The sequence below is a fragment of the Sciurus carolinensis genome, chromosome 9, assembly GCF_902686445.1.
Source record: "Sciurus carolinensis chromosome 9, mSciCar1.2, whole genome shotgun sequence".
Classification (NCBI taxonomy): Eukaryota; Metazoa; Chordata; class Mammalia; order Rodentia; family Sciuridae; genus Sciurus; species Sciurus carolinensis.
This window is the reverse complement of record NC_062221.1, coordinates 119,400,472-119,425,641: the sequence shown is the minus strand read 5'-3', so window position 1 is coordinate 119,425,641 and position 25,170 is coordinate 119,400,472. Positions and strand designations below refer to the sequence as shown.

The 25,170-nt window shown below is 32.9% G+C and overlaps 1 protein-coding gene across 1 annotated transcript in view; it reads right to left on the bottom strand.

Annotated features, from left to right (window-relative positions):
• Nucleotides 1-25,170, bottom strand: part of Ncam2 (neural cell adhesion molecule 2) — a 508,956-nt gene that overhangs the window by 13,673 nt on the left and 470,113 nt on the right. The window contains exon 16 of the mRNA XM_047565377.1: nucleotides 16,971-17,175. Within this exon, the coding sequence (XP_047421333.1) occupies nucleotides 16,971-17,175 (205 nt within the window). The remainder of the gene's footprint in view (nucleotides 1-16,970; nucleotides 17,176-25,170) is intronic.

Below are 25,170 nucleotides of genomic sequence, written 5' to 3'. Positions count from 1 at the left end.
AGCAATGTGTATATGTTTAACAACATTGTTTGATCAGGGGCTCCAAGTAAGTAAGATCTACACAATAGTGAAGATAACTGAAGAGCCCCTCCACATGGAACATAAATTTTATTTTGTTCTACCTTCTGCATCAATGATTTTCTACCTGGTATTTGGGTAATGCTGGCCTCACTGAATCAGCTAGGAAGTATTCTATCTGCTTCTAAGACAGATGTGGGGGACTGACACAATTTCTTCCTGAAGGGTTTGGTAGAATTCACCATATGGCATTTGGGCCTGGAACTTTCTGCTTAGAAAGGTTATTAACTATAGATCAAATTTGTTCATTAGATATAGGTCAATTCAGATATTCTTTTGTTGTCATTTTCATAGAAATTTCTCTATTTCATTGAGGTTATAGATATGTAGTCATAAAGTTGTTCACCTAGTTCTTCATCATCCTGTCAATCATTGTAGTCTTTTGTGGATGTGTCTGGTTCATTTCTGACATTAATTTGTGTCCTATCTCTATCTTACCCTGGGTAGGAGCTTAGCAATACTACTGATCTTTTCAAAGAATCACATTTTAGTTTTGTTGATTGTTTCTGTGATTTCATCTTTCAAATTCATTTATTTGTGCTCTAATGTATATGGTTTATTTTATTAAGCTTACTCTGTTAATTTGCTCTTGTTTTTCTAATTAGATATAAATTTAAGTAATTCATTTTAGATCATGTTTAGCTTCTAATGTATGGATCAATACTACAGAATTCTCTCTAATAACTACTTTCACCTCATTTTCCAATTTTGATAATTTGTGATTTACTTTCATTTATCTCAAAATAACTTTAAATATTTTATTTATTTATTTATTCATTTATTTGGAAGTATGATGTTGAATATTGAAGCACATGAGGTATTTTTAGCTATATTTCTTTTATTGATCTATAGTTTAATCCCATTATGGTCGCTGAGCAGATTTTGCAATTTCTATTTTATACATTCTTATTAATATTCTTTTAAGGACTAGGACTGTAGCTCAGTGATAGAATATTTGTCTAGCATGTGTTGAGGCACTGGGTTCAAACCTTAGTACCACATAAAAATAAAAAAAAATTAATAAAGGTATTATGTTAATCTACAACTAAAAAATCTTTTTTAAAAATATTCTTTTTTTCTTGAAATTTTTTCTGATTTTTTTTTTGTTTCTTTTTTTCCTTATCTCTTCTTCACTCTCTTTTTTTCCCTTTTGATGGCTCTCTCCATTTCTGAGAGAGGGATGTAAAAGTTGCCAATTTTTTTAGCAGTGGATTCACATATTTCTCTGTAAGTCCTAAGTCCTATTAATTTTTGCCTCACCTTTTGATGCACAGATTTCCTTATGAATTGAATCATTTATGATTGTGTAATACTACTTTATATTTCTAATGACTTCCCATGCTGTGAAGCCAGCTCTCACTGAGATAAGTATGTCTAGACATGCATTCTTTTGATTAGTGTTAACATAGTGTGCATTTCTTTATCCATTTACTTTGAATCTTTATGTATTTTGTACATAAAGTAGATTTCTTGTAAACAGCATATTGTCATGTATCATGTAATCATGGGGATATGGTCTATGAAATGCATCATTAGGCATTTCTGTCATTGTGGAGAATCTTGAAGTATACTCACACAAACAGATGGATTAGATCAAATATTCAACATGGCCTCTTAAGGCACTCAGAAGAAGGTGCAGTAAAATAAGAGATGTTTAAGGCTACAGTCACAAAACATGCAGCTTTAATGTAAACATTTTTGATACAAATAGAAGGTATATACTCATGAATAATGACAAAGGTATTGTATAGAAAGCATATAAGTTAGTAATAAAGTAATACATCATGATTACACTATTATTTATACTACATACCTGTATGTGCTATAATTTTATACAACTAGTGGTGCAGTGTGGGGGTCTCTCAGCCATGTCCCTCATGGATGAGAAAAGGGTTAACTACCGGAAGATAATGTTGGGTATAAATCAATCAATTACCCATAAACTTATCTAATCAATAAACACACAAGAACCAATACCCTTTTTTAAATCAGAGGGGCGTGACAGGTCTGGCCATACCAGCTCTGGCCTCTAACAACATGGAGTAGCCCAACTCTCCTTTATTTTATAGTCACACAGGTAAAGGGGCCAAGGACAAGAGGGGCTTCTTCTGTGATGAACAGGATGAGGTGGAGTTAGGGAAGCCATTTTCTCAGGGAAACTAGACAGGGAACTACACCCACAGTCCACATACTTCCCTGCAATCTGGGACAGACTTCCGGGACGGCTAGCTCCTGGAAGCCAGGTCTAGGTGTCCCATAGGGTCAACCTCATCTGATTCTGCTAACAAGGATGGCTCCCCACAGTGCAGTATGTTTATTTACACCAGCAGCACCACAAGAACATGATAATGCATTGTGTTCTGACATTATGAAGACTATTTTGTCACTATTTTTTTGGCTCTAACATAATTTTGTTGAACTACCATCTTATAGTCTGTTGTTGACTGAAATACCATTACACAGTGCACATTTGATTTTTATCTATTCTGACACTTTTAATTATCTACTTAGACCATTGATATTTGAACAGATTTATTAATGCAGCTGAATTATTATCTACTATATTTGTAACTATTTTCTATATCTTGCCCTTGTTCTTTGTGGTTATTTTTGTCTTATTATATTTATGTCTTTCATAGTTTGAACTGATCATTTTATATAATTGTTTTCTCTCATTTCTAAGCATATTAGTTGTATTTCCTTTATTCCTTCTTTTGTTTTTACTTTTCTAAGTTGTTGTTCTAGAGTTTACAAGTAATACAATTCTACCCTCACATAACACTTGCTGCTCATGAGTAGTTGAAAAATACCTTATAATAATAAGTTACTTTTAATTCTTTACTCTCGTTCTTTGTATTATTGTCACCATTCATTTCACATGTAAATAAATTACATGAATATAAACTTAAGAAAATATTCCAATATTATTTTCAATCAATTATTATCTGTTAAATTATGAAAAAGAAAAAAAAATAAATTTACATTCACTTATTTCTTCTCTGACATTCTTCCTTTCATTATGTGGATTTGAAATTCTGACCATTTTCCATTTTTCTAAAGAACTTGTTTTTGCATTTCTTCCAAAATGGTTTCATTGGCATTTTTGTTTGTATGACACTCTTTATTTCTTCTTTATTTTGAAAGGGTAATTTACCAAGGTAGAGAATTCTAGATTTATGGAGTATCTCGTCCTTTGATATATGCTGTGACTCAGAGATTCTTTCTTCAGTTCTGTCTAGTCTACTAATAAGCACATCAAAGACAGTTTTTATTTTTGTTACTGTTTTTCACTTTAGTACCTTTTTCCAATTCTTTAATAGATCCAATTCTCTTCTTGTATAGTCAATCTGTAGTTACATGTTGTTTACTTTATCCATTAGAGTTCTTAACATTTTAACCATAATTGTCTTAAATTCTCAGTCTGTTAATTCTAGCATCCATGCCATTTCTAATTCTGGTTTGACATTTGCTGTCTTTCTTCATACTGTACCATTTACCTTTTAATATGCCTTATAATTTTACCTGGATAATCAGCTATGATGTAACAATTAAAATTAGATATTATAAATTAGCCTATAACAATGAAGTAGTGGGAAGTAATATGTGGGAATCAAAAGTGATTATAGTCTTAACATGTCTGTCTGCAATGAGTCTTTCTGTCTGTGAATATCACAAGTGCTTCTCAGGTTTTCACCCCATTTAGTGGGACAAGATGGTCAGAGATGATCAGAATTGAATATTTCCTCTTTCCCAGGTTGTAAGTAGAGTAAGATGAAATTATATATTCATTGTCCCTCCATTCAGTCAGGTTCTGATAAACTTCAAGAGATTAGGCTCTGTTGAAATAGTTTCTTCTGAAATGAAGACATATTTAAGAACAGAATGGTTGTTGCATTTTGAAATACTTAAAATTCCTCTCTCCTTCCCGGAAATATGGAAGGACCTGGTAACTCACCCACCCCCCCAAAAAAAGGAAGATTAAGCTCCTAGAGGTAAAATTTTTAAGACTATGAGACTCCATATAACCGGATCCTCCCCTGGAATTTTTATCTTTCAGATTGGTCCATATCAACCCTGCAGGAAAAAAAAAAATTTTCAGGGTTTTGTGCATGTAAGGCAAGCACTATACCCACCGAACTATTATCTCCAGCCCTCCAAACCTGTAGAAATTTATCAATTACATTTTAAGTTTTCCTACCACAGCAGTGTTTCCCAGAGAGTGTTCTGCTAGTAGGTATTTTCTCTACCATGTTGTAATTCTTTGTATGTGTCTGTATGTCATTTCAACATGGAGGGACAGTAGTTTATACTGCAACCTCACCTTTCTTACCTTTCTTACTGATATAATAATGGCTGTTTATTTTATTTTTAGTTTGTTTAGTTTTTGACTTCTTAGGAAAGACTGGCAACTTGCAAGCTTCTTACATGATGGGCTGGAAACTGAAGTATCAATTGGGTTTTATCCATCAGTGTTACCCAGAATATACATTTTTGATATTTGATATGTATTTTCTCAGTTATTTGATCAAGACATGCTTACTCTTATAACAAATCCCACTGAACAGTTTACATCCTATCTGAAAGCCATTTTTTACATGTTTCCCTGCAAACACACGCACACACACACGCACACACACGCTCAGCTTGTTCTCTTTTTTTTTTTTTTTGTATTTTGGCATTTTTATAACTGCTCAACGTAAACCTGACCAGAGAATTCAGTTCTTTTTTGTTCACTTCTACATAACATTTAAAATTATTAATTCATTCAGGTTTTTTAAGTAAGACATCTCCTGCCTGAATAAAATTTTGCTGGTGGCAGAGACTAAGTCTGCTTTCCATCCCAGTTGTATTCCTAGGACTGAGAATATTATGTAGCTCTTAACTAAATATTTTGTTGTTAAATAAATGCTTGGATAAATAAAAGAATAATTTGATAAAATAGAATTGTCAGCCATTTTAAGGTTAATTATAATAATGCATGATAAAGGATAAACTAATGAGAACACATTCTCTGGAATTTTACAGTAATGCTATTCTGCTACATGATGTTCTAATGTCTCGAATGACCTAACGTAATCTGTTTTGTATTAAATTGATATTGTCTTATACCATTTAATAATATGAAGTGGTTAATATCTGAATGCTTGGGATCATGTTTACAAGTTAATATAAACACTCTTAATCAAACCAGTCGTAGTCTTTTTCCCATGGATATTTTATATCTCTTTTATGCTTATTACTACAGTTTTATTTTGTCCCACATTTTAATTGGTGCATTATAGTTGTTCATATTGGTGGGATTTGTTTTTACATATTCCTACATGCACACAACATAACAATATAATTTGGCCAACATCATTCCTCACTTACTGCATTTTTAAAAAGAGTTGAAAATTGTTTTTCCAAGGAAGAGGAAATTGCTACCCAAAATCATATGATCAATAATAAGCATAGGATTAACCACATGTTTTCATTTTCCCAATTCTTTAAGGTTAACCAAACTCAGCAGGATTTATAAACAGAAGTGTTCATGGACAAATTAACATGTTGTAAAGTCAAACAAAAATAAACAACAGAATTCCCATTTCACCTTGTTATTTCGTATATGGTTACCATCATCCCTCCAGTTATTCAAACAAAAACATGAAAACATTTTTTGATTTCTTTCTTCCCTTTGCCTTAAGTTAGAATCAATCAACAAGTACTTGACAGTACTTGCATTGCGTCTAGAATCTATTTACCTATATATTGATTTATTTCTGTAATAATGCTACCTCAAACCAGAAAAAAAGCATCATTTTTCTTCTGTAGTATTGCACAATATCCCTATCCCAAGTATTTCCTCTAAACCTTCCAATACTGAGTAATCCATTCTTCTACAGTAGCTAAAATAATTTTCATATAAATCTCCTAACAGTTTTCTAGTTCAAACAAAATTCAGATTATTACTTGAACTGAAGACAACTTGGGCTCTTAAATAATTCTCCATTTGACATTTGTACCAATCTTTCTCATCCGTATATCAATCATGCTCATTTGTCCTTGAACAGAACAAACTTCTTTGCACTTCAAGACCTATATACTACCATAGCACCTGAATGAATGTTTCCCCCTGATTGTTATATTGTGGTTTTCTTATACTCTACCCTTCAACTAACTTTAACCTCTCTTAAGAGGTCTTTAACTATCCAATATTTAATGACAACCTTCTCTGTTTTCCTTTTTCTTACATTTTGTCATTACTTGACATGTACAATTTGAGTTAATGTTCACCAACAACCTTCCTGTATTAGAAGGTGAGCCTTATGAAAAAAATTTCTGGCTATTTTGTTCACTGACATGTTTCCAGGTTCTATAACCGTGCTTGCTACCTGACAACTATTTCATAAATATTTTCTCAGTGGATGAGAAAGAATGAAAATACAGAAAAACCAACCTTTAAAAATATATAATACATATATGCATATATATATATAATTGCATAATTATTTGTGTAATTATATGTATATAAACCCCTGCTTGTAATTATACAGGTAACATTATTTCTCAATGTGTTTTATCATGCCTTTATTAACAAAACAACAAATAATAAGCTTGGTGTCCTTTAAAAAGACAGTAACAATTTTATTACGAGTATTACGAGATAGAATGCTATGTTGAAGAAAGCAAGAGATACTGGATAGAGAATTAATCCTACTGTCTTTATCATATCTCTCATTGATATCTTACTTGAGGTCGGGTGGAGCTAGCCAACCCGCCTGACCCCCACGGTGAGGTCGAATGCCATTGCTGAGCCTGCCCGCCTGCCCCCCTACTGCAGAGGGACACTGCATTTGCCTCTGTGCTGACTCAGTGCACTCTCACTGGGGCTCCCCAGCTTCTTTGGAGGCTGGTGCAGGCATTTTGAATTATTCCTGAGGACATGGCCATCATCATTGGAAGGGCGGCTCCCTTCCTGAGACACCTACAGGAGACTGGAGGCCCTTTGACAGGACTCAGGATTCAAGAAGAGGAGGTATTTAGAGACTCGGGACCAACTCAGAGCCACTGGGTGAGTCTCTCCCACCAGGCAAGGCACTCTGGACGGGTCAGTAGTCCTGGAATGCAGGGAACTTCGTGGAGTACAGATGCCCAGTGAGACTCCCCCACTGGAGCCATGAACCCAGATAACCAGAGGCATTGTAGAGGACCGCCCAGCAAGAGGCTTCAGTGCAGAGTGAGGGTCCCAGGCCTAGGCAGTAGGTCCAGCCCCCAGGGAATGTCATAGAGGAGGGACACTTAGAGAGAGAGTCCCTCGCAGGGCCAGGCCCCCCCGGACCAGGTGGTAGTTCTGGGCCCCAGGGAACGTCGCAGAGGAGGGCTGCCCAACCCAGGTGGTAGTTGTAGACTGAAGGGAACTTCCCGGAGGATAGCTGCCCAGTGAGATGTCCCCACTGGGTGAGTCTTCCCCGCTGGGTGAGGTTTTCCCACCAAGGTGGTAGACCCAGAGACACAGGCCCAGACCAGCCACATCCCAACCTGTAGTCTAGTCTGCCTTTTGACTGACCATTGGTCAACAAGAGGAGGCGCCTCTTCCCACCAGCAGGAAATAAACCCCACCTGAAGGCCACCACCCCTAGAGGGGCAGCTTCCTTGTGCATCACTGCATTATCAAGTTCCTCCAAAACTTCAGGCTACTGAAGGCTAGGAGGTGAATTATTGGAAATCTATAGGGACACTATAAGTCAATAGAGGAAATCTGCAAAATCTCAGAGTTTCACTATTAGAGGGGTAGATACCTGACCAATATGAGAAAACAAGGGAAGAAAATGTCCCAAACAAACCTAGATGCTACATCAATAAAATCCATTGACAGCATGACAGAAGAAATGTCAGAAAGGGACTGCAGAATGTACATAATTAAAATGGTCAGAGAAGCAAACGAGATGAAAGAACAAATGCAGTCTTTGAATGACAACACCACTCAACATTTAAAAGAGCAAATGCGGGAAGCAAGAGATCATTTCAATAAAGAGTTAGAGATATTGAAAAAAAACCAGACAGAATCCTTGAAATGAAGGAAACAATAAACCAAATTAAAAACTCCATAGAAAGCATAACGAATAGGATAGAACACCTGGAAGACAGAACCTCAGACATTGAAGAAAAAATATTTAATCTTGAAAACAAAGTTGACCAAACAGAGAAGATGGTAAGAAATCATGAACAGAATCTCCAAGAACTATGGGATATCATGAAAAGGCTAAATTTAAGAATTATTGGGATTGAGGAAGGCTTAGAGAAACAAACCAAAGGAATGAACAATCTATTCAATGATTTCCCACATCTGAAGAATGAAATGGAAAACCAACTACAAGAGGCTTATAGGACTCCAAATATACAAAACTACAATAGACCCACACCAAAGCACATTATAATGAAAATACCTAACATACAAAATAAAGACAGAATTTTAAAGGCTGCGAGAGAAAAGAATCAAATTACATTCAGGGGAAACCAATAATAATATCAGCAGATTTTTCAACCCAGACCCTAAAAGCTAGAAGGGCTTGGAACAACATTTTTCAAACTCTGAAAGAAAATGGATGCCAACCAAGAATCTTAAACCCAGCAAAACTTACCTTCAGATTTGATGAGAAAATAAAATCCTTCCATGATAAACAAAAGCTAAAAGAATTTACAAAAAAAAAGCAGCACTACAGAACATTCTCAGCAAAATATTCCATGAGGAAGAGATGAAAAACAACAATGTAAATCAGCAAAGGGAGGAACTACCCTAAAGGAACAGCCAAATAAAGGAGAAACCAAGTCATGTTAAAAAAAAAAAAAAAAAAAAAAAAAAAAAAAAAACATGAGCCAATTGACTGGGAATACAAATCATATCTCAATAATAACCCTGAATGTTAATGGCCTGAATTCATCAATCAAAAGACATAGACTGGCAGATTGGATTAAAAAGAAAGATCCAACAATATGTTGCCTGCAAGAGACTCATCTCATAGAAAGAGATACCCACAGACTAAAGATGAAAGGATGAGAAAAAACATACCATGCACATGGACTCAGCAAAAAAGCTGGATATCCATCCTCATTTCAGATAATGTGGACTTCAAGCCAAAGTTACTCAGAAGGGAAAAGAAGAAAATTTCATACTGCTTAAGGGAAGCATAAATCAGCAAGACATAACAATCATAAATATCTATGCCCCAAACAGTGGTTCATCCATGTAAGTCAAACAAATTCTTCACAATTCCACAAATCAAATAGATCACAACACAATAATACAAGTGATTTTAACACACCTCTCTCACCACTGGACAGATCTTCCAAACAAAAATTGAACAAAGAAACCATAGATCTCAATAACACAATCAATAATTTAGACTTAACAGACATATATTGAATATACCATCCAACAAAGAGCGAATACACTTTCTTCTTAGCAACACGTGAATCCTTCTCTAAAATAGACCATATTCTATGCCACAAAGCCAATGTTAGAAAATACAAGAAGATAGAGATAATACCTTGTATTCTATCAGATCATAATGGATTGAAATTAGAAATAAATGACAGAATAAAAAACAGAAACTACTCCAACACCTGGAGATTAAATAATATGCTATTGTATGATGAATGGATAACAGAAGACATCAGGAGGGAAATAAAAAAAAAATTAGAGGTAAATGAGAACAAAGATACACCATATCAAAATCTGTGGGACACTATGAAAGCAGTACTTACAGGAAAATTTATTTCATGTAGCACATTCAATAAAAGAAGAAAAAAATCCAAAAATAAACAACCTAACAATACAGCTCAAAACCCTAGAAAAAGAAGAACAGAGCAACACCAAAAGTAGTAGAAGACAGGAAATAGTTCAAGTCAGAGCTGAAATCAACAAAACTGAAACAAAAGAAACAATTGAAAAAATTGTCAAAATAAATAGTTGGTTCTTTGAAAAAATAAACAAAATTGATTAACCCTTAGCCACACTAACAAAGAGAAGGCAAGAGAAAACTCAAATTACTAAAATTCAGAATGAACAAGGAAATATCACAATAGACATGAGTGAAATACAAAACATAATTAGAAGCTATTTTGAAAATCTATACTCCAACAAAACAGAAAATCTTGAAGACATCAACAGGTTTCTAGAGACATATGAACTACCTAAACTGAACCAGGAGGACATACACAATTTAAATAGATCAATTTCAAGTAATGAAATAGAAGAAGTCATCAAAAGCCTACCAACAAAGAAAAGTCTGGTAAGAGATGGGTTCTCAGTCGAGTTCTACAAAACCTTTAAAGAAGAGCTCATTCCAATACTCCTCAAAGTATTCCATGAAATAGAAGAGGAGGGAACCCTCCCAAACTCATTCTATGAAGCCAATATCACCCTGTACCTAAACCAGACAGAGACACATCGAGGAAAGAAAATTTTAGACCAATATCCTTAATGAACATTGACGCAAAAATTCTCAACAAAATCTTAGCAAATCGCATACAAAAATATTTTAAAAAGATGGTGCACCATGATCAAGTGGGTTTTATCTCAGGGGTACAAGGTTGGTTCAAAATTAGGAAATCAATAAATGTAATTCACCATATCAACAGACTTAAAGTCAAGAATCATATGATTATTTTGATAGATGCAGAAAGAGCATTTGATAAAATACAGCATCCCTTCATGCTGAAAACACTAGAAAAAATAGGGATAGTGGGAACATTCCTTAACATTGTAAAGGTCATCTATGCTAAGCCCATGGCCAATATCATTCTAAATGATGAAAAACTGAAAGCATTCCTCCTAAAAACTGGAACAAGGCAGGGATGCCCTCTTTCACCACTTCTATTCAACATCATTCTTGAAACTCTAGCCAGAGCAATTAGACAGACCAAAGAAATTAAAGGAATACGAACAGGAAAAGAAGAACTCAAACTATCCCTATTCGCTGATGACATGATTATATATTTAGAGGAACCGGGAAATTCCACCAGAAAACTTTTAGAACTCACAAGTGAATTCAGTAAAGTAGCAGGATATAAGATCAATGCTCATAAATCTAATGCATTTTTATACATAAGTGATGAATCTTCAGAAAGAGAAATTAGAAATATTACCCCATTCACAAGCCTCGAAAAAAATAAAATACTTGGGAATCAATCTAATAAAGGAGGTGAAAGTCTTCTACAATGAGAACTAGAGAACACTAAAGAAAGAAATTAAAGAAAAATGTAGAAGATGGAAAGATCTCCCATGTTCTTGGATAGGCAGAACTAATATTGTGAAAATAGCCATACTACCAAAAGTGCTACACAGATTCAGTGCAATTCCAATTAATATCCCAATGACATACCTTACAGAAATAGAGCAAGCAATCATGAAATTCATCTGGAATAATAAGAAACCCAGAGTAGCTAAAACAATCCTTAGCAGGAAGAGTGAATCAGGGCTATTGCAATACCAGAACTTCAACTCTAGTACAAAGCAATAGTAACAAAAACCACATGGTATTGGCACCCAAATAGACAGGTAGATCAATGGTACAGAATAGAGGACATGGACACAAACCCAAATACATACAATTTTCTCCTACTAGACAAAGGTGCCAAAAACATGCAATGGAGTAAAGATAAACTCTTTAACAAAAGGTGCTGGGAAAGCTGGAAATCCATATGCAGCAGAATGAAATCAAACCCCTATCTCTCACCCTGCACAAAATTCAACTCAAAATGGATCAAGGAGCTTGGAATCAGCCAGAGACCCTGCATCTTATAGAAGAAAAAGTAGGTCCAAATCTTCAACTTGTCGGCTTAGGATCAGACTTCCTTAACAGGGATTCCCATAGTACAAGAAATAAAAACAAGAATCAATAACTGGGATAGGTTCAAACTAAAAAGCTTTCTCTCAGGAAAGGAAACTATCAGTAATGTGAAGAGAGAACCTACAGAGTGGGAGAAAATGTTTACCACTTACACTTCAGATAGAGCACTAATTTCCAAAATATATAAAGAACTCAAAAAACTCTATACCAAGAATACAAATAACCCAATCAACAAATGGGATAAGGAAATGAACAGACACTTCACAGAAGATTTACAAGCAATCAACAGATACATGAAAAAATGTTCAACATCTCTAGTAATAAGAGAAATGCAAATCAAAACTACCCTAAGATTCCATCTCAACCCAATTAGAATGGCGGTTGTCAAGAATAGGTGTTGGCAAGGATGTGGGGAAAAAGGTACAGTTATACACAGCCATAAAGAATAATAAAATTATGGCATTTGCAGGTAAATGGATGAAAGTGAAGAATATCATGCTAAGTTAGATAAGTCAATTTAAAAATCCAAAGGACGAATGATCTCACTGATAAGTGGATGATGACACAAATGGGAGGTGGGAGGGGGGCAAGAATGGAGGAAGGAGGGACTGTACAGAGGGAAAAGAGTTGTGAAAGGGGTGGGGGGAAGGAAAAAAAATAACAGAATGAATCAAAAACTATTACCCTATGTAAATGTATGATTACACATATGGTATGTCTCTACTTCATGTACAGAGAAACAAGATGTATCCCATTTGTTTAAAATTAAATTAAATTTTAAAAAATCTTTAGTACAGTGGAAACTAATTTTTGTTTGATTTTTATAATCTGTGACAATTTGAGAATAACTGAAACTAATTTTTCAGTGAAAATATATGCTATCTAATGTGCTATCTCATGAAATGAAAACATTCTTCATAAAAAAGTATCCAAAGAAATAGTCATAGACACTCAAGTTTTAAATAGACTATTTAGTAAAACAATGCAGTCGTCTTCTCAAATTTACAAAGTTTATAGAAAATATCACTTAAATCAGTTAAATAATTTGCTTTGGTTGTAGTAAAAGATGAAAACCAATTTCATGTAAAAATCTAACCAACATTTTAATGATTTCAGACATCTAAGTATTTATGTGTTTTGAGACAAGCAGTTATAGGTAGAAATATATTTTAAGTTAGTCATTCAGTCATGATAGAATTCTGATGAATAACTCTGCACTGGAGTAAGGATTGGCTTTGAGTTTTGCATAGAGTTACTGCACAAGCTAAGGGTCACCTTGGCAGTGCAATTCACAGGGATTACTGTGTTTGGATTTGTTCAGAACACAATTTACCTAGATATTTGCAGCTGTGTGAAAGGCCTGCATGTGACATAATAGTTATTCTTTATTCTTGAAATTCACTAAGAAACCTAGCTTTTTAAAAAGGTCATCTATTTTATTGATTTGCAGGTTGAAATATTTTATATTGCAACAAAATTGATCATACCCCAATTAATCTGTAAATTCACTAAAGCTCCAATCAAAATCTTAGTAGATTTCGTATATATGTGTTTGTGTGTGTCTCTTTCTGTGTGAGTTTGTGTGTGCAGGAATTATAAAATGATTTAAATTTAAAGGCAAGAGTTGAGAATAGCAAAACCATCTTAAAGTCCAACAAAGGCAGAGGATGTATGTTATTAGCTATCAGGAAGTATTTTAAAGCTATAGTGTTTAATAGCCTGGTATTGGTGGAAGGATAAATTGAGCAAAGCAACAGAAAAGCAAACACAGAAACAGAACAATTCAATCTTTTGTGGCCCATCTGAGATGTGACAAAAATGACACAGCTGACAATGAATAAAGCTTGCTATTTTCAATCAATGCGTTATTGTCTAAACACAGGTTTTAAAAAAGCCAACTGAAGAGTGCCTGAACTCCAGCCTCAGGCAGACTGTAGTTCTAAATGTAAAACAAAATCGCGAAGATTCTCATAGAAAATTTAGAGGAATGCCTTAGTGACTATAGTCAACGATTTGTACAATAGGATCCCAAAGTGGAAACTAAATATTGTATTACACTGAAATTAAACACTTCTTTTCACCAGAGACAACATTTTGAGAGTCCAAAGGTATCAGAGAATTGGATAAGAGATCATATATAATTATATTAATTATGCAAATATTTATAATATGAGAATTATGATATTCATATAGGACATGGAGCAATATATGTTAATGTATTTAAAATAACCATACACAGACACACATGTGTATATATACATACACAAACACACACACACACACCCAGGGTCATGTATGCAAAGTGTATTGTATTGAAGAACAGCCACCTAGCAGATAGGAAAGAAGACAACCTATTATAAAATGACTTAAATACTCGAATGAAGACCTCAGTAAAAGAGCATATCCAATTATTAAAAAAAGAGAAAAGTCAGTTTTACTAGTGCATACATATTATCAACTTAAATCAATATGACCAACTACTACACACCAGGAGAATAAAAGAAATAAAAAAATATGGAAGTCTGCTATAATGAGGATCAATTAAAATTCTCACTCTGGAGTAGTTTGAACTGACAATACCTTAGAACATAATTTAGCATGCTCTACAAAAGCAAAAGACACATGGTGTATATCCCAGCATTTCCACACCAGATTAAATTCTAAAATTACAGATTGGAAACTACCAAAATACCTATTTAAGACTAGAATGTGGAAAGAAGTATTAGGATATTAATTTCAGAGTTATTACACAGGGACTAGATTAAAGATTACTTATCAATTCAAATATCATGGATCAATTCCAGAAAAAATATTAAGTACAGTAAGGAAATAGGAAAAAGATGCATCAACAGTGCACTTGTTTTTATAATACACAAATACAAGTAAAACTAATCTATAGTATTAAACATCAGAATATTGTTTAGTTTGAGATTAAAGAGGGAATGGAAAGGAGTTTTAAATAGTAAATTTCTTTTTTTGATATGATCCTTGAAAATGTGCATGTTCAGTTTGTTAATACTCTTATGCTCTGTGCTTATGATGACTACACTTTAAATAATAATTTGCTTTCACAAGAATGAAAACATTCAAATGAGAACAATCAGCAGACCATGTGCTCTCTGAACTTATTGCATTCAGCATGCTGTAGTTTTATACAAATGTGCTATATAAAATATCTATTGTCTTATTATGTCCATTTAATTTGTTAAATAAAACTACATTTAATAGAAACTAAGTTTTAGCCAGGTACAGTCATGTATACCGTTAATCCCAAAGACTCCAGAGGATGGGGCAGAAGAATCCCAAGTTTGAGTTCAGCCTCAGCCACTTAGAGAGACCCTCAGTAAATTAGTGAGACCCTGCCACATTAAAAAGGAGGAGCGGGTAGTGCTGGGATGTAACTCAGTGATAAAATCCCTGAGTTGTTCAGGTGGGGGTTTAGCTCTGTGATAAATTACCTGGATTGGTCAATCCCCACCACCAAAAAAACAAAAACAAAAGCAAGAAAAGTGAAGCTGTAAAATAGTAGGATTCCTGTTATAGTTAAACATATGTATAAGAAAAAAGAATAGTAATTATTCCATAATAAAAAGGAATTAACTACTGGTGGTCAGAAAAAAATGAATAAGTCCTAAAACATGATGAATGAAGGATGGTAGATTAAAAATACTAGTACATATTGAAGTGAGTTTCTTGCACATGAAGTTTAGTATCAGGCAAAAATTATTTGTGGTAAAAAAAGAATAGTGGTAGACTGGGATTTAGGGAGGTTGGGGTGGATTTACTGGATAGTAACACAAAAGAACATTTAACAAATGATGCTGAGGTTATGCATTGATAATATATATAATATAATGCATTAATAAAAACATTTTAAAAGTCTATGAATTTTGAAAGGTTTTGCATTACACAGAAGTAAGCATCTGCCAAGACTCATCAAACAGAACATTTTGTGTATTTTAGCTTTATTTGAAAGACAATATTAAATATCTTGAATTTCATGTAATGACACGCAGACCTTATGTGATCGCTACCTATACTGACTTTTCAAAATTAATATATAATGTGGTTCAATGAGCATAATGTGTTATAAAGGAAATAAAATAAAATGTTAATTATAAAAATAAATGGTTGGTAAATAAGTGTTCGTTGTAAAATTCACTTCTGTTTGGTTGAAAAGATTCATACTGAAATGTTACAAATGTATACAATAGGAAGATTTTTAAGATTAATAATTTAGATGCCCTGCACCCTTAAGAATTTCATTTTTGGTCCTAGGGTTTGATATACACATACGTGTATCAGACTCATATGTTTATTCAGGCATACATTATGTGTATATATGTGCATTGATGCTTTTATGTGCTTTCTGAATTTTCTATATCAAACATTTTGAGATTAGATACAAATCTATTAAAGATATGATATATGCATAACAAATCATAGCAAAAAGCATATAAATCATAGCAAAAGGTATTTTCTAAAATATTCAGCTCTATATATTTTCTTAGAATTCATATTCCATTTAATTAAAGGAAGTTCCACAAAGATCTCAAAATTCTAACATGTAGTCATATTTTAATCAAAATTTGGAAGAGTAAATTCAGTCTTTAATAGTATGTATTAGATACAACTTGATCTATACAAAATCAAATCTTGTAATCTATATGTAGTCACTTGTTACATTTACAGGAGGTGCCATATGATTTTATGTTATTATCAATTCCAATTACTTTTGATGTCTTTCTTTTATTCAACATTAACTGAAAATGGGAGAAATCATAAACAAATACTTTTGTATGACTATTTCTATATCCACCCATTTGTTAATTAAATCACGACTGATTCTTTTCAGTGAGGATCCCATTTTGAGACTGATATTTGAGTAGAGGGTTCTCAAAGCCATTTGGCTCTTCAGGGTGTTATACTGAAGGCTATATAGACTGAGGTTCCTAAACCAGGCAGTGAGCCTTTACAGTTAATCTCCCCTTGGAAGACAAAGTCCCCAGCTAAAGCACTCAAGTTTAACTATGGTATTTGGTACAGATGCCTGATACTCACAGATATGCAGCTTTTCCTTCTTCCAGTTCTTTACTTTTGCCACTGGAGCCACTTTTCTTCCCACACATTCTCCTGGTGATGCACATCAGTAACCCACATTGTCGAATAAAGAAGCAGCTGACGTCTGTTACCACAAGTATTAGCAAAAGTGCCGCAACTCCCAGGCCAATGACCGCTCCAAGTCCAAGACCATTAAACAGTGTGTCTTAAAAACAAAACAAAACAAAACAATTTCATTTAAATATCCTAATTAGAAAATCTAAATAATCAGTTTAAAAATTAATCCTAACCAAGGTATATATTCAAATAAAGAGGAAAAAAGTGACAGTAACTGGCATACTTCAACTTCATGAATGTTGGGACCTATTATCTGGCTTTCAAACCATATTTTAAGCTGCTGACAAGTTAATGACTTAATTTTTAAAAAACTTTCTTTTCTTAAAAAAAGTCTAACTCTTTTGAATATACTTCTTGATTCCCTGTGGGGAAGATCATGAATATTATCATATCCCAAACTGAAATTTATCAGAAAGTCACTGTCATTATACATCATTACAATGTTAAAAGGAGAATACAGCCAAAGATCCTGTAAGAGAGATGTTACATAAATGTTCTTTATGGAAATATTTTAGTTTTAGGACTTCAACTTACAGATGGATGTCTCTAAGCAGTTTGCTTTGACAGAGAATGCATTTTAAAATACTGATGAATATTTTAAAAATCATCATTCTAGACTAAATGGTTTGCTTTCATTTTTCAGTTAGTATTTTAACAAATGGATTCGATTAGAGGCTATTTTTACCAAGTCATGGTACTTAAGGCCCATGAAAGGTCATATCATGAAAACATAGATAAGGAGTTTCAATTTTCTAAGACATATGGCTGCAGGAATTTCCCAGTGACATGCAGAAAATATTCACAGAAGAGATGATTGAGAATAAAAAGGAATATGCTGAATGATAAAATAGAAATTTTAAGAAGGAAGCAAGTAGTTAAGTAAATTGTTACATATCTGTACTTGAGTACAAGGGAAGACCACACAGCTATAACAATATAAACACTTGATGGTGTGCTATCTAAAAAAGATGATAATGTATGATAATTTTATAAACACTTGAAATGATTAGCATATACATTAACAATTTGATTACACATTATAAAATTGTGATTATTCCTTTTAGTAATGAAATATATTCATTACCAAGCATGAAAATGGCAAGCTCTTTACATTACTGATATGCAACAGAAATACAGGTGGAGACATAAATTTGGGTTTTAAGAAAATGATTTGTAAAATATATATAACAAATTTTTTCTGTCTTACTCTGAAATTTAGATTGCTAATTTTAATAATGACTGAATAAATAGCGATTCACAGAAATCAGAAGAAATATTTTTATTCTTAATCTACCATTGCAGGTTTACCCTGAATATTTTCCTTGCATAATGAGTTTCATATCCACATTAATTTTACTTTTTATTAGTATAACTCATTACGATTTTTAACATTCTTGGAGTTTGCAGCTAGATTAAAAAATAATCATTGTGTTTGTGATTTGCTGGCCTGGCACTACATCCAGGCCATTTCTTGGTTCACCTGCAGCAGAACACAAATGCACTTTTACAGCATCTACACAAGAGCAAAGGAGAATGTTTTAAGCACTGATTATACAAACTTAGAACTTATGCAATCAGAGTATAATTTGCTTTATAAGCTTTTCTTTCTGATAAGAGAAACAGGTCATCCTTATACAGCAACTTTGGAGAAAATATAATATTTTTCATGGCACTTTCAAAATCTCCCTACCAAATCTTCACATGCTACTTATTTTGGTGAAAATTTGGGAGAAACGCTTTGCTAATATTCAGAAAAATTACTGGTTTCCATATAACTATGCTCTTACCACAAGAACCTACTTTGAAGAATAACTGGTGAAAAAAATGCAGTATTTTCACCATAGAAACTTATCATCTATTAAAAACATTTTTTGGTTGTTGTTGTTCAAAATCTCAATATGCAAAGAATGAGATTCCAACAGAAGCTATTAAATCTCCAAAGATATATCTACAAGCAATATTTTTAAAAACAACTAATAGAGTTTTACTTAGTCATAAAAATGAAAAAAATATGTAATTTCACAGAAATGTATGGAACTGAAGATCATAATATTGAACAAAAAAAGACTAATAGAAAAAAGTATGTTATATTTTATTACAAATGTGGAAGCTAGAGATGAAAAAACAGGGTAAAAATGGACACCATGAAGTAGAAGAAACACCACCAGGATAGAAGAAGGGAATTATGGGGAGAGAGGTCAGGAAGGTGGGAGAGGCATTGGGGGGTGAACTCACCAAGCTATGGTTTTGTGAACATATGAATATGTCACAATGAAAATCTTCATTCTGTATAAATAATATGCAACTAAAAATGCACCAAATAAATATTTTATAATATGTACATGTATCAAAACATCACATAGATCCCCCTAATGTGTACAACTATTATATTTGCATGTATCAGTCAAAATAAATTTAATTAAAAATTAAACGATAAATTTAAATTACAAAAAAACTAATGCCTTATGATAAAATATCAACAAAATTACAATTTCTGTTAATTTAAAAGTGTTAATATGTTCTTAATACCCATTTCCAAATTGAAATTATTTTCTTCTGAATCTATTCTTTAATAATGAATATAAATAACTATGAAATATGTTTGATTACTGTAAAGCTAAAATATTTTCATCAAAATTAATAGGTCATCTTTTTGAATATGCTGAACATGATTCAACAACCATAAAACTCAGAAATGAGGAGTGGTAAAGGACATCTCAGGTTAGGCTTCGGCCTCTTTGGCTACTCTGACTTGATCCTATTGTTTTGAACTAGTCACACCTCTGGTACTCCATATACATTCCTCTTACATACAAAGTTAATGGCAATAAATTCCATAGGTCAATGAAAGTATATCTGATTTATTACAGAGATTCACACTTACCTTTTCTATGTGTAAAGTCTCCCTTTGTACTGAAATGCACTGCCCATCAGGGCTTAGAAAACCCTGGTTCAATCACTGTTGTAAGTTCATGTGGTGAGTCATCTAATTTTCCCAAGACTGAGATGATACTTTATTGAAATGGGAAAAGTTATGAAAACAACAAGAAGCACAAACTAGTTCAAAAGGTGTTAGGAAGATATTTTTTGTGAGTGTGGTAATATGCTTACCAACCCCCAGTACTTATTGCCCTGCACAAAGTAAAAATTTAACAAGTATTAACCATTATCATAATTATTATGCTAGGCTATTAAAAATTCTACAGAAATTATGTGTGGAGAAAAAATAGACCATCTAAAGTTAAATGTGAAAATAACCTGTAAACACGACTCTTTTCATCAGCAACTTAAAGGAGAATATTTCTTATTAAATAAAGATTCTTCTCTTGATATATTTTTTTAAAAATAATCTAGGTTTGGCTGGTTGGTTTTCAAATGATAAATATTTCATTTGTGACTTTTTAGAATAAATAAGTATATTGATCTGCTTCATTTTTATCTTTAGAAAAACTGAATTTGTGAAGCATCTTATGGTGAAGGAATATTGATGCTAAAAATGCTTTATTCTTTTCTAGAGAAATAGCGTTTTTAAATTGGGAATAAAATTTGAAGTTTACTTAAATATAATTACTTATTTATTTTATTATTATTTCTTAAAAATATTTTTAGTTGTCAATGGACCTTTATATGTGGTGCTGAGAATTGAACCCAGTGTGTCATGCACGCTAGGCAATTGCTCTACTACTGAGCTACAACCACAGCCCTTAAATTTATTTTTATGTCAAAATAAATATATTTTTGTCATTGCAGAGGATAGGAGTAAACATCAAATAAGTCTATATGATAAATATTCATCTTTGAAAAATATGTCTTCAGTCCTATAATTAATATGGAAGAATTAGAGACTCAGAATAATCAAAGCAATTCTGAACAAGAAAAGTGATAAAGGAGGCAACATTATATCCTCTCTCAAATTATATTACAAAGGTACAATAACAAGACAGCATGGGACTGGCATCAAAACAGACATGAAGACCAATGGAAAAGAATGGAAGACAAATTCAAACTTCCTTAACAACACCCCCTAAGCTCAAGAAATAAAACCAAGAATAAATAAATGGAATTGCATCAAAGTAAAATGCTTCTGCACAGCAAAGGATACAATTAAGAGTGAAGACAGAGCTTAAGGAATGGGAGGAAATCTTTGCCAGATACTCCTCTGACTATGCAGAATATATAAAGAATGCAAAAAACTGACTGTGAAAAAAAAATAGTCCAATTTAGCAAATGGGTAAAGTAACTAACAGATCCCTCTCAAAAGAAGAAACAAAAATAATCAAGAAATAAATGAAAAAGATGTTAAGTACCTCTAGCAATTACAAAAATGCAAACCAAAACTGCACTAAGATCTCATCTCACTCCATTCAGAAAGGCAATTTTCAAGAACAAGAATAATAATAAATGGTGACTAGGATGTGGTGAAAAAGCTACACCCTTACATTATTGGGAGAACTACAAATTATTACAACCACTCTAGAAAGCAGTGTGAATATTCCTCAAAAATCTAGTAGTGGAACCACCATGTGAACCAGGTATCCCACTTCTAGGTATTTATCCAAAAGATCTAAAATCAGCCTATGATGGCAATACAGTCACTTCAATGTTTGTAGCAGCACAATTCACAGTAGCCAACTTATGGAATCAACCAGATGCCTAACAAGAGATGGATGAATTAAGAAAATGTGGTGTATATACACAAAATGGAATTTTACTCTGCCACAAAGAATAAAATTATAGCATTTTCTGGTAAATGGATAGAATTGTGAATATCATGCTAAATGAAGCAATGCCTTTGTAGGGAAATGGGGAAAATCATGCTAAGTGAAATAAGCCAGACTCAAAAAATCAAGGGTTCAGTATTTTCTCTCAGTGTGGAAGCTAGAACAAAATAAGAGAAATAAGAGTGTTGGGAAAGGGATTGGATACCATGAAGCTATATAAGAAAGACCAATGGATTAGAAGTAGGAGGGAGTGAGGATTACTAATTACTAATTACTAATGGATTAGTAAAGGGAGTGAGGAAGAAAGGAAAAGGAGAAGAAATATGGAATTAATTTAACAAAATTATGTTATGTTCATATATAAAGGTACCAAAGAAAATTTCACATTTATGAATATGTACAAGAAAGGAAGTTTAGTAGGGGAGGGAAAAATAGGGGGAGTGAGGAGGGGAGGAATTGTATGTAGGGGGCAATTTGGGATTAAAATCAAATTCATTGCACATACAATTTTGTCAAATTGAAGGTAAAATGCTATGTTTAATTATAATGCTCTAATAAAAAGAAATATTTTTATATGTATAAAAAAGAATTTTTTTCTATTTTAAAAAAATAGCTTAAAATATATTCAGATTCTTATATTGCTTGTATCCTATAAAGTAGACTATAATATCTATAAAAGCCATATTTTTTATTTTTTACCACCAATTTACTCTGTTATGGAAATTTTATTTGAAACTTTGATGTTTCAAAAATAAAATTATAGCCACCTATAAAATGATAGTACTAGGATGTTAGGACTAGCTATAAATTATTTTTTTTGAGAAATAATTTCTTAATTTATAATGTAGTTGTGTCTTAATTGTGCAATTTAATTGTGGCTTAATTGTTCAACAAATTGGAATTGAGTATAAACTTTTAAAGAACTTTAAATTTATTTTTTCCTTTTTCAAGTTTTCAGAATATTTACACATGTGTTTAATACCATAATATCATTGACACACCATTACTTAGACATAACAATATCATCAGGTCTTCTTTACAGATGGGAACACTGAGGCCCAGGGAAGTCAGTGGTCAAAAACATACAATAAAGTATTAGAACTTTAGAAATGAAAAAAAACTATTTAATTCCAGGTCCTTGATTTTTATGTGTCTGTTTTAGTCACTATTATATATTGGGTAGTCACCATAAAAATATTAAAAATATAGGAATACAATATGGTAGATATATTGAAATTTGTAATATTACCATACAAATTTCAGTATTCATTTACCTTTCATATTAATCAAGTAATAATTACTTAATAGCTATTAAATGAGATTCCAGAATATAAATTATATAACTTGTATTTCTGTTTCCAGCTTCTCTTTTTGCATTCATTTAGTATCATTCTCGTGAAAAATGGACTTTACATTAGAATATGAATAAATAATTTGGGAATCAAACAGCTTAAACATCTATCTTTGCCTCATATTTTATTATTTAAAGAAAACATGACAAAGGGGAATGAAGGGAAGGGAGGGAGGATAGGAATAAGAAGACAATGGAATGAATCCGACCTAACTTTCCTATGTATATGTGAATACTCCTCGGTGAATCTCAGCAACATGTACATCTACATGTACTGGGGTTCTTTGAAAAATCAAAGTTTCAAATAAAAAGAACAAATACAAATATAAAAAGACAGCAAACAGGAGAATCAGTCTGACTGAGTTTATGTAACTTCTTGCTCACGGCATCATTCCAACTCCCTGACATTTGGCAGTTACTACCTCAATAGATCTATTTCCCCAGGTGTTTATGTCATTGTACTTTAGTTTCTATCAGAAAATAAGAATTAAATTCAGAAAAAAACAAGTTAAATTGAAATTTGTTAAATATATATATATATTTTTTTCTTATTTCTCTTATAAAATTCTCTACTGAAATACTCAATGAACTTCTCATGAAATTAAATGTATGTGACCATACCTGTCTGACCATTTCAAAAACCAGTTTACTAATAGATTCATTAAATTCAGCCTTAACCAGATGCAACAGTGCCTTCCTGTAATCCCAACCATTCAGAAGGCTGCGGCAGGAGGATGGCAAGTTAAAGGCAAACCTCAGCATCTTAGCAAGGCCCTAAACAACCTAATGAGACTCTGTCTTAAAGTTAAAAAAGGGCTGAGGGCTATGGATGTGTGTAGCTCTGTGGTAAAGCACCCTGGGTTCCAGTACAAAAACACAAACAAGAGCTGAAGGAATAGCTCCTGTTGGAAAGTGCTTGCCTAGCATATGCAAGGACCCAGGTTCAAATCCCCTGTCCCTCGGCAGGGTTGGAAAAAAAAGAAAAGAAAAAACATAGGCGGGGGATATAGCTCAGTTGGTGTAGTGCTTGCTTTGCAAGCACAAGGCCCTGGGTTCAATCCCCAGCACCACAAAAAAATAAATAAATAAAAATAAAAACACAAACAAAAACAAATCAGCCTTCCTTCCATTTTGACTCCTTAAATAACTACCATTTTATTTAACTATGTTTCTTTTTTGTACATATAATCTTCTCTAAGTAGATTGAAGATGGATTTCAGAATATGGAGTTGTGATAAGACATGGAGAAAAACTTAAAGAGATTTAAGATGAAGATTGGTTGTTGCTCCCATAGACGTGGTAGCTATTTGGATGAGCAATATTATTCAATGCAGTAAGCAAGTAGATTAAAATTATGAAAGGCAAAGAGAACATTTTTAAAAAGCCTCAATTATTCATCTTGACATTACAAACTATATAACCTCTAATATGGAAAGATAGACTATATAGTATACAGGAAGATAGAGATGAGTCCATTTGACTCTTACATATCTGTTCATGGTTCATCCTTCTAAGGGATAACTTCAAAGCATCAGATAAAAAATATATGTATAAATCTACATAAAAATGTGTGTGATGTATATGGAAAGACCAAATAAATAAGATGCAAAAATTTGCATATCACTGCAATTGAATCTAATGAATTATAATCTCATAGAATGTTTTGGTTTGTTTATAAAGAGCAACACAAATATATTCAATAATATTGCTGAACAATCTTATAAAGTGAATTTAGATTCAGTGAACATGACAAATTATTCTTAGAACTTGAATCATTTAAAGAGTGCAGAGTTCATTTTGCAATTGAATAAACTTGATGCTTTGAAAGAACATAATGAAGATAATACATAACTGTTTTTGAGAGGTCTTAAAATATTTTTAGGAATTATGTTACAAAACATATACAAAAGCATTTTTTTTGCTGGGCTCAGAGGCACATGCTTGAAATCCCAGTGGCTCAGGAGGCTGAGGCAAGATGATCTTGAGTTCAATCCAGCCTCAAGAAAAGTGA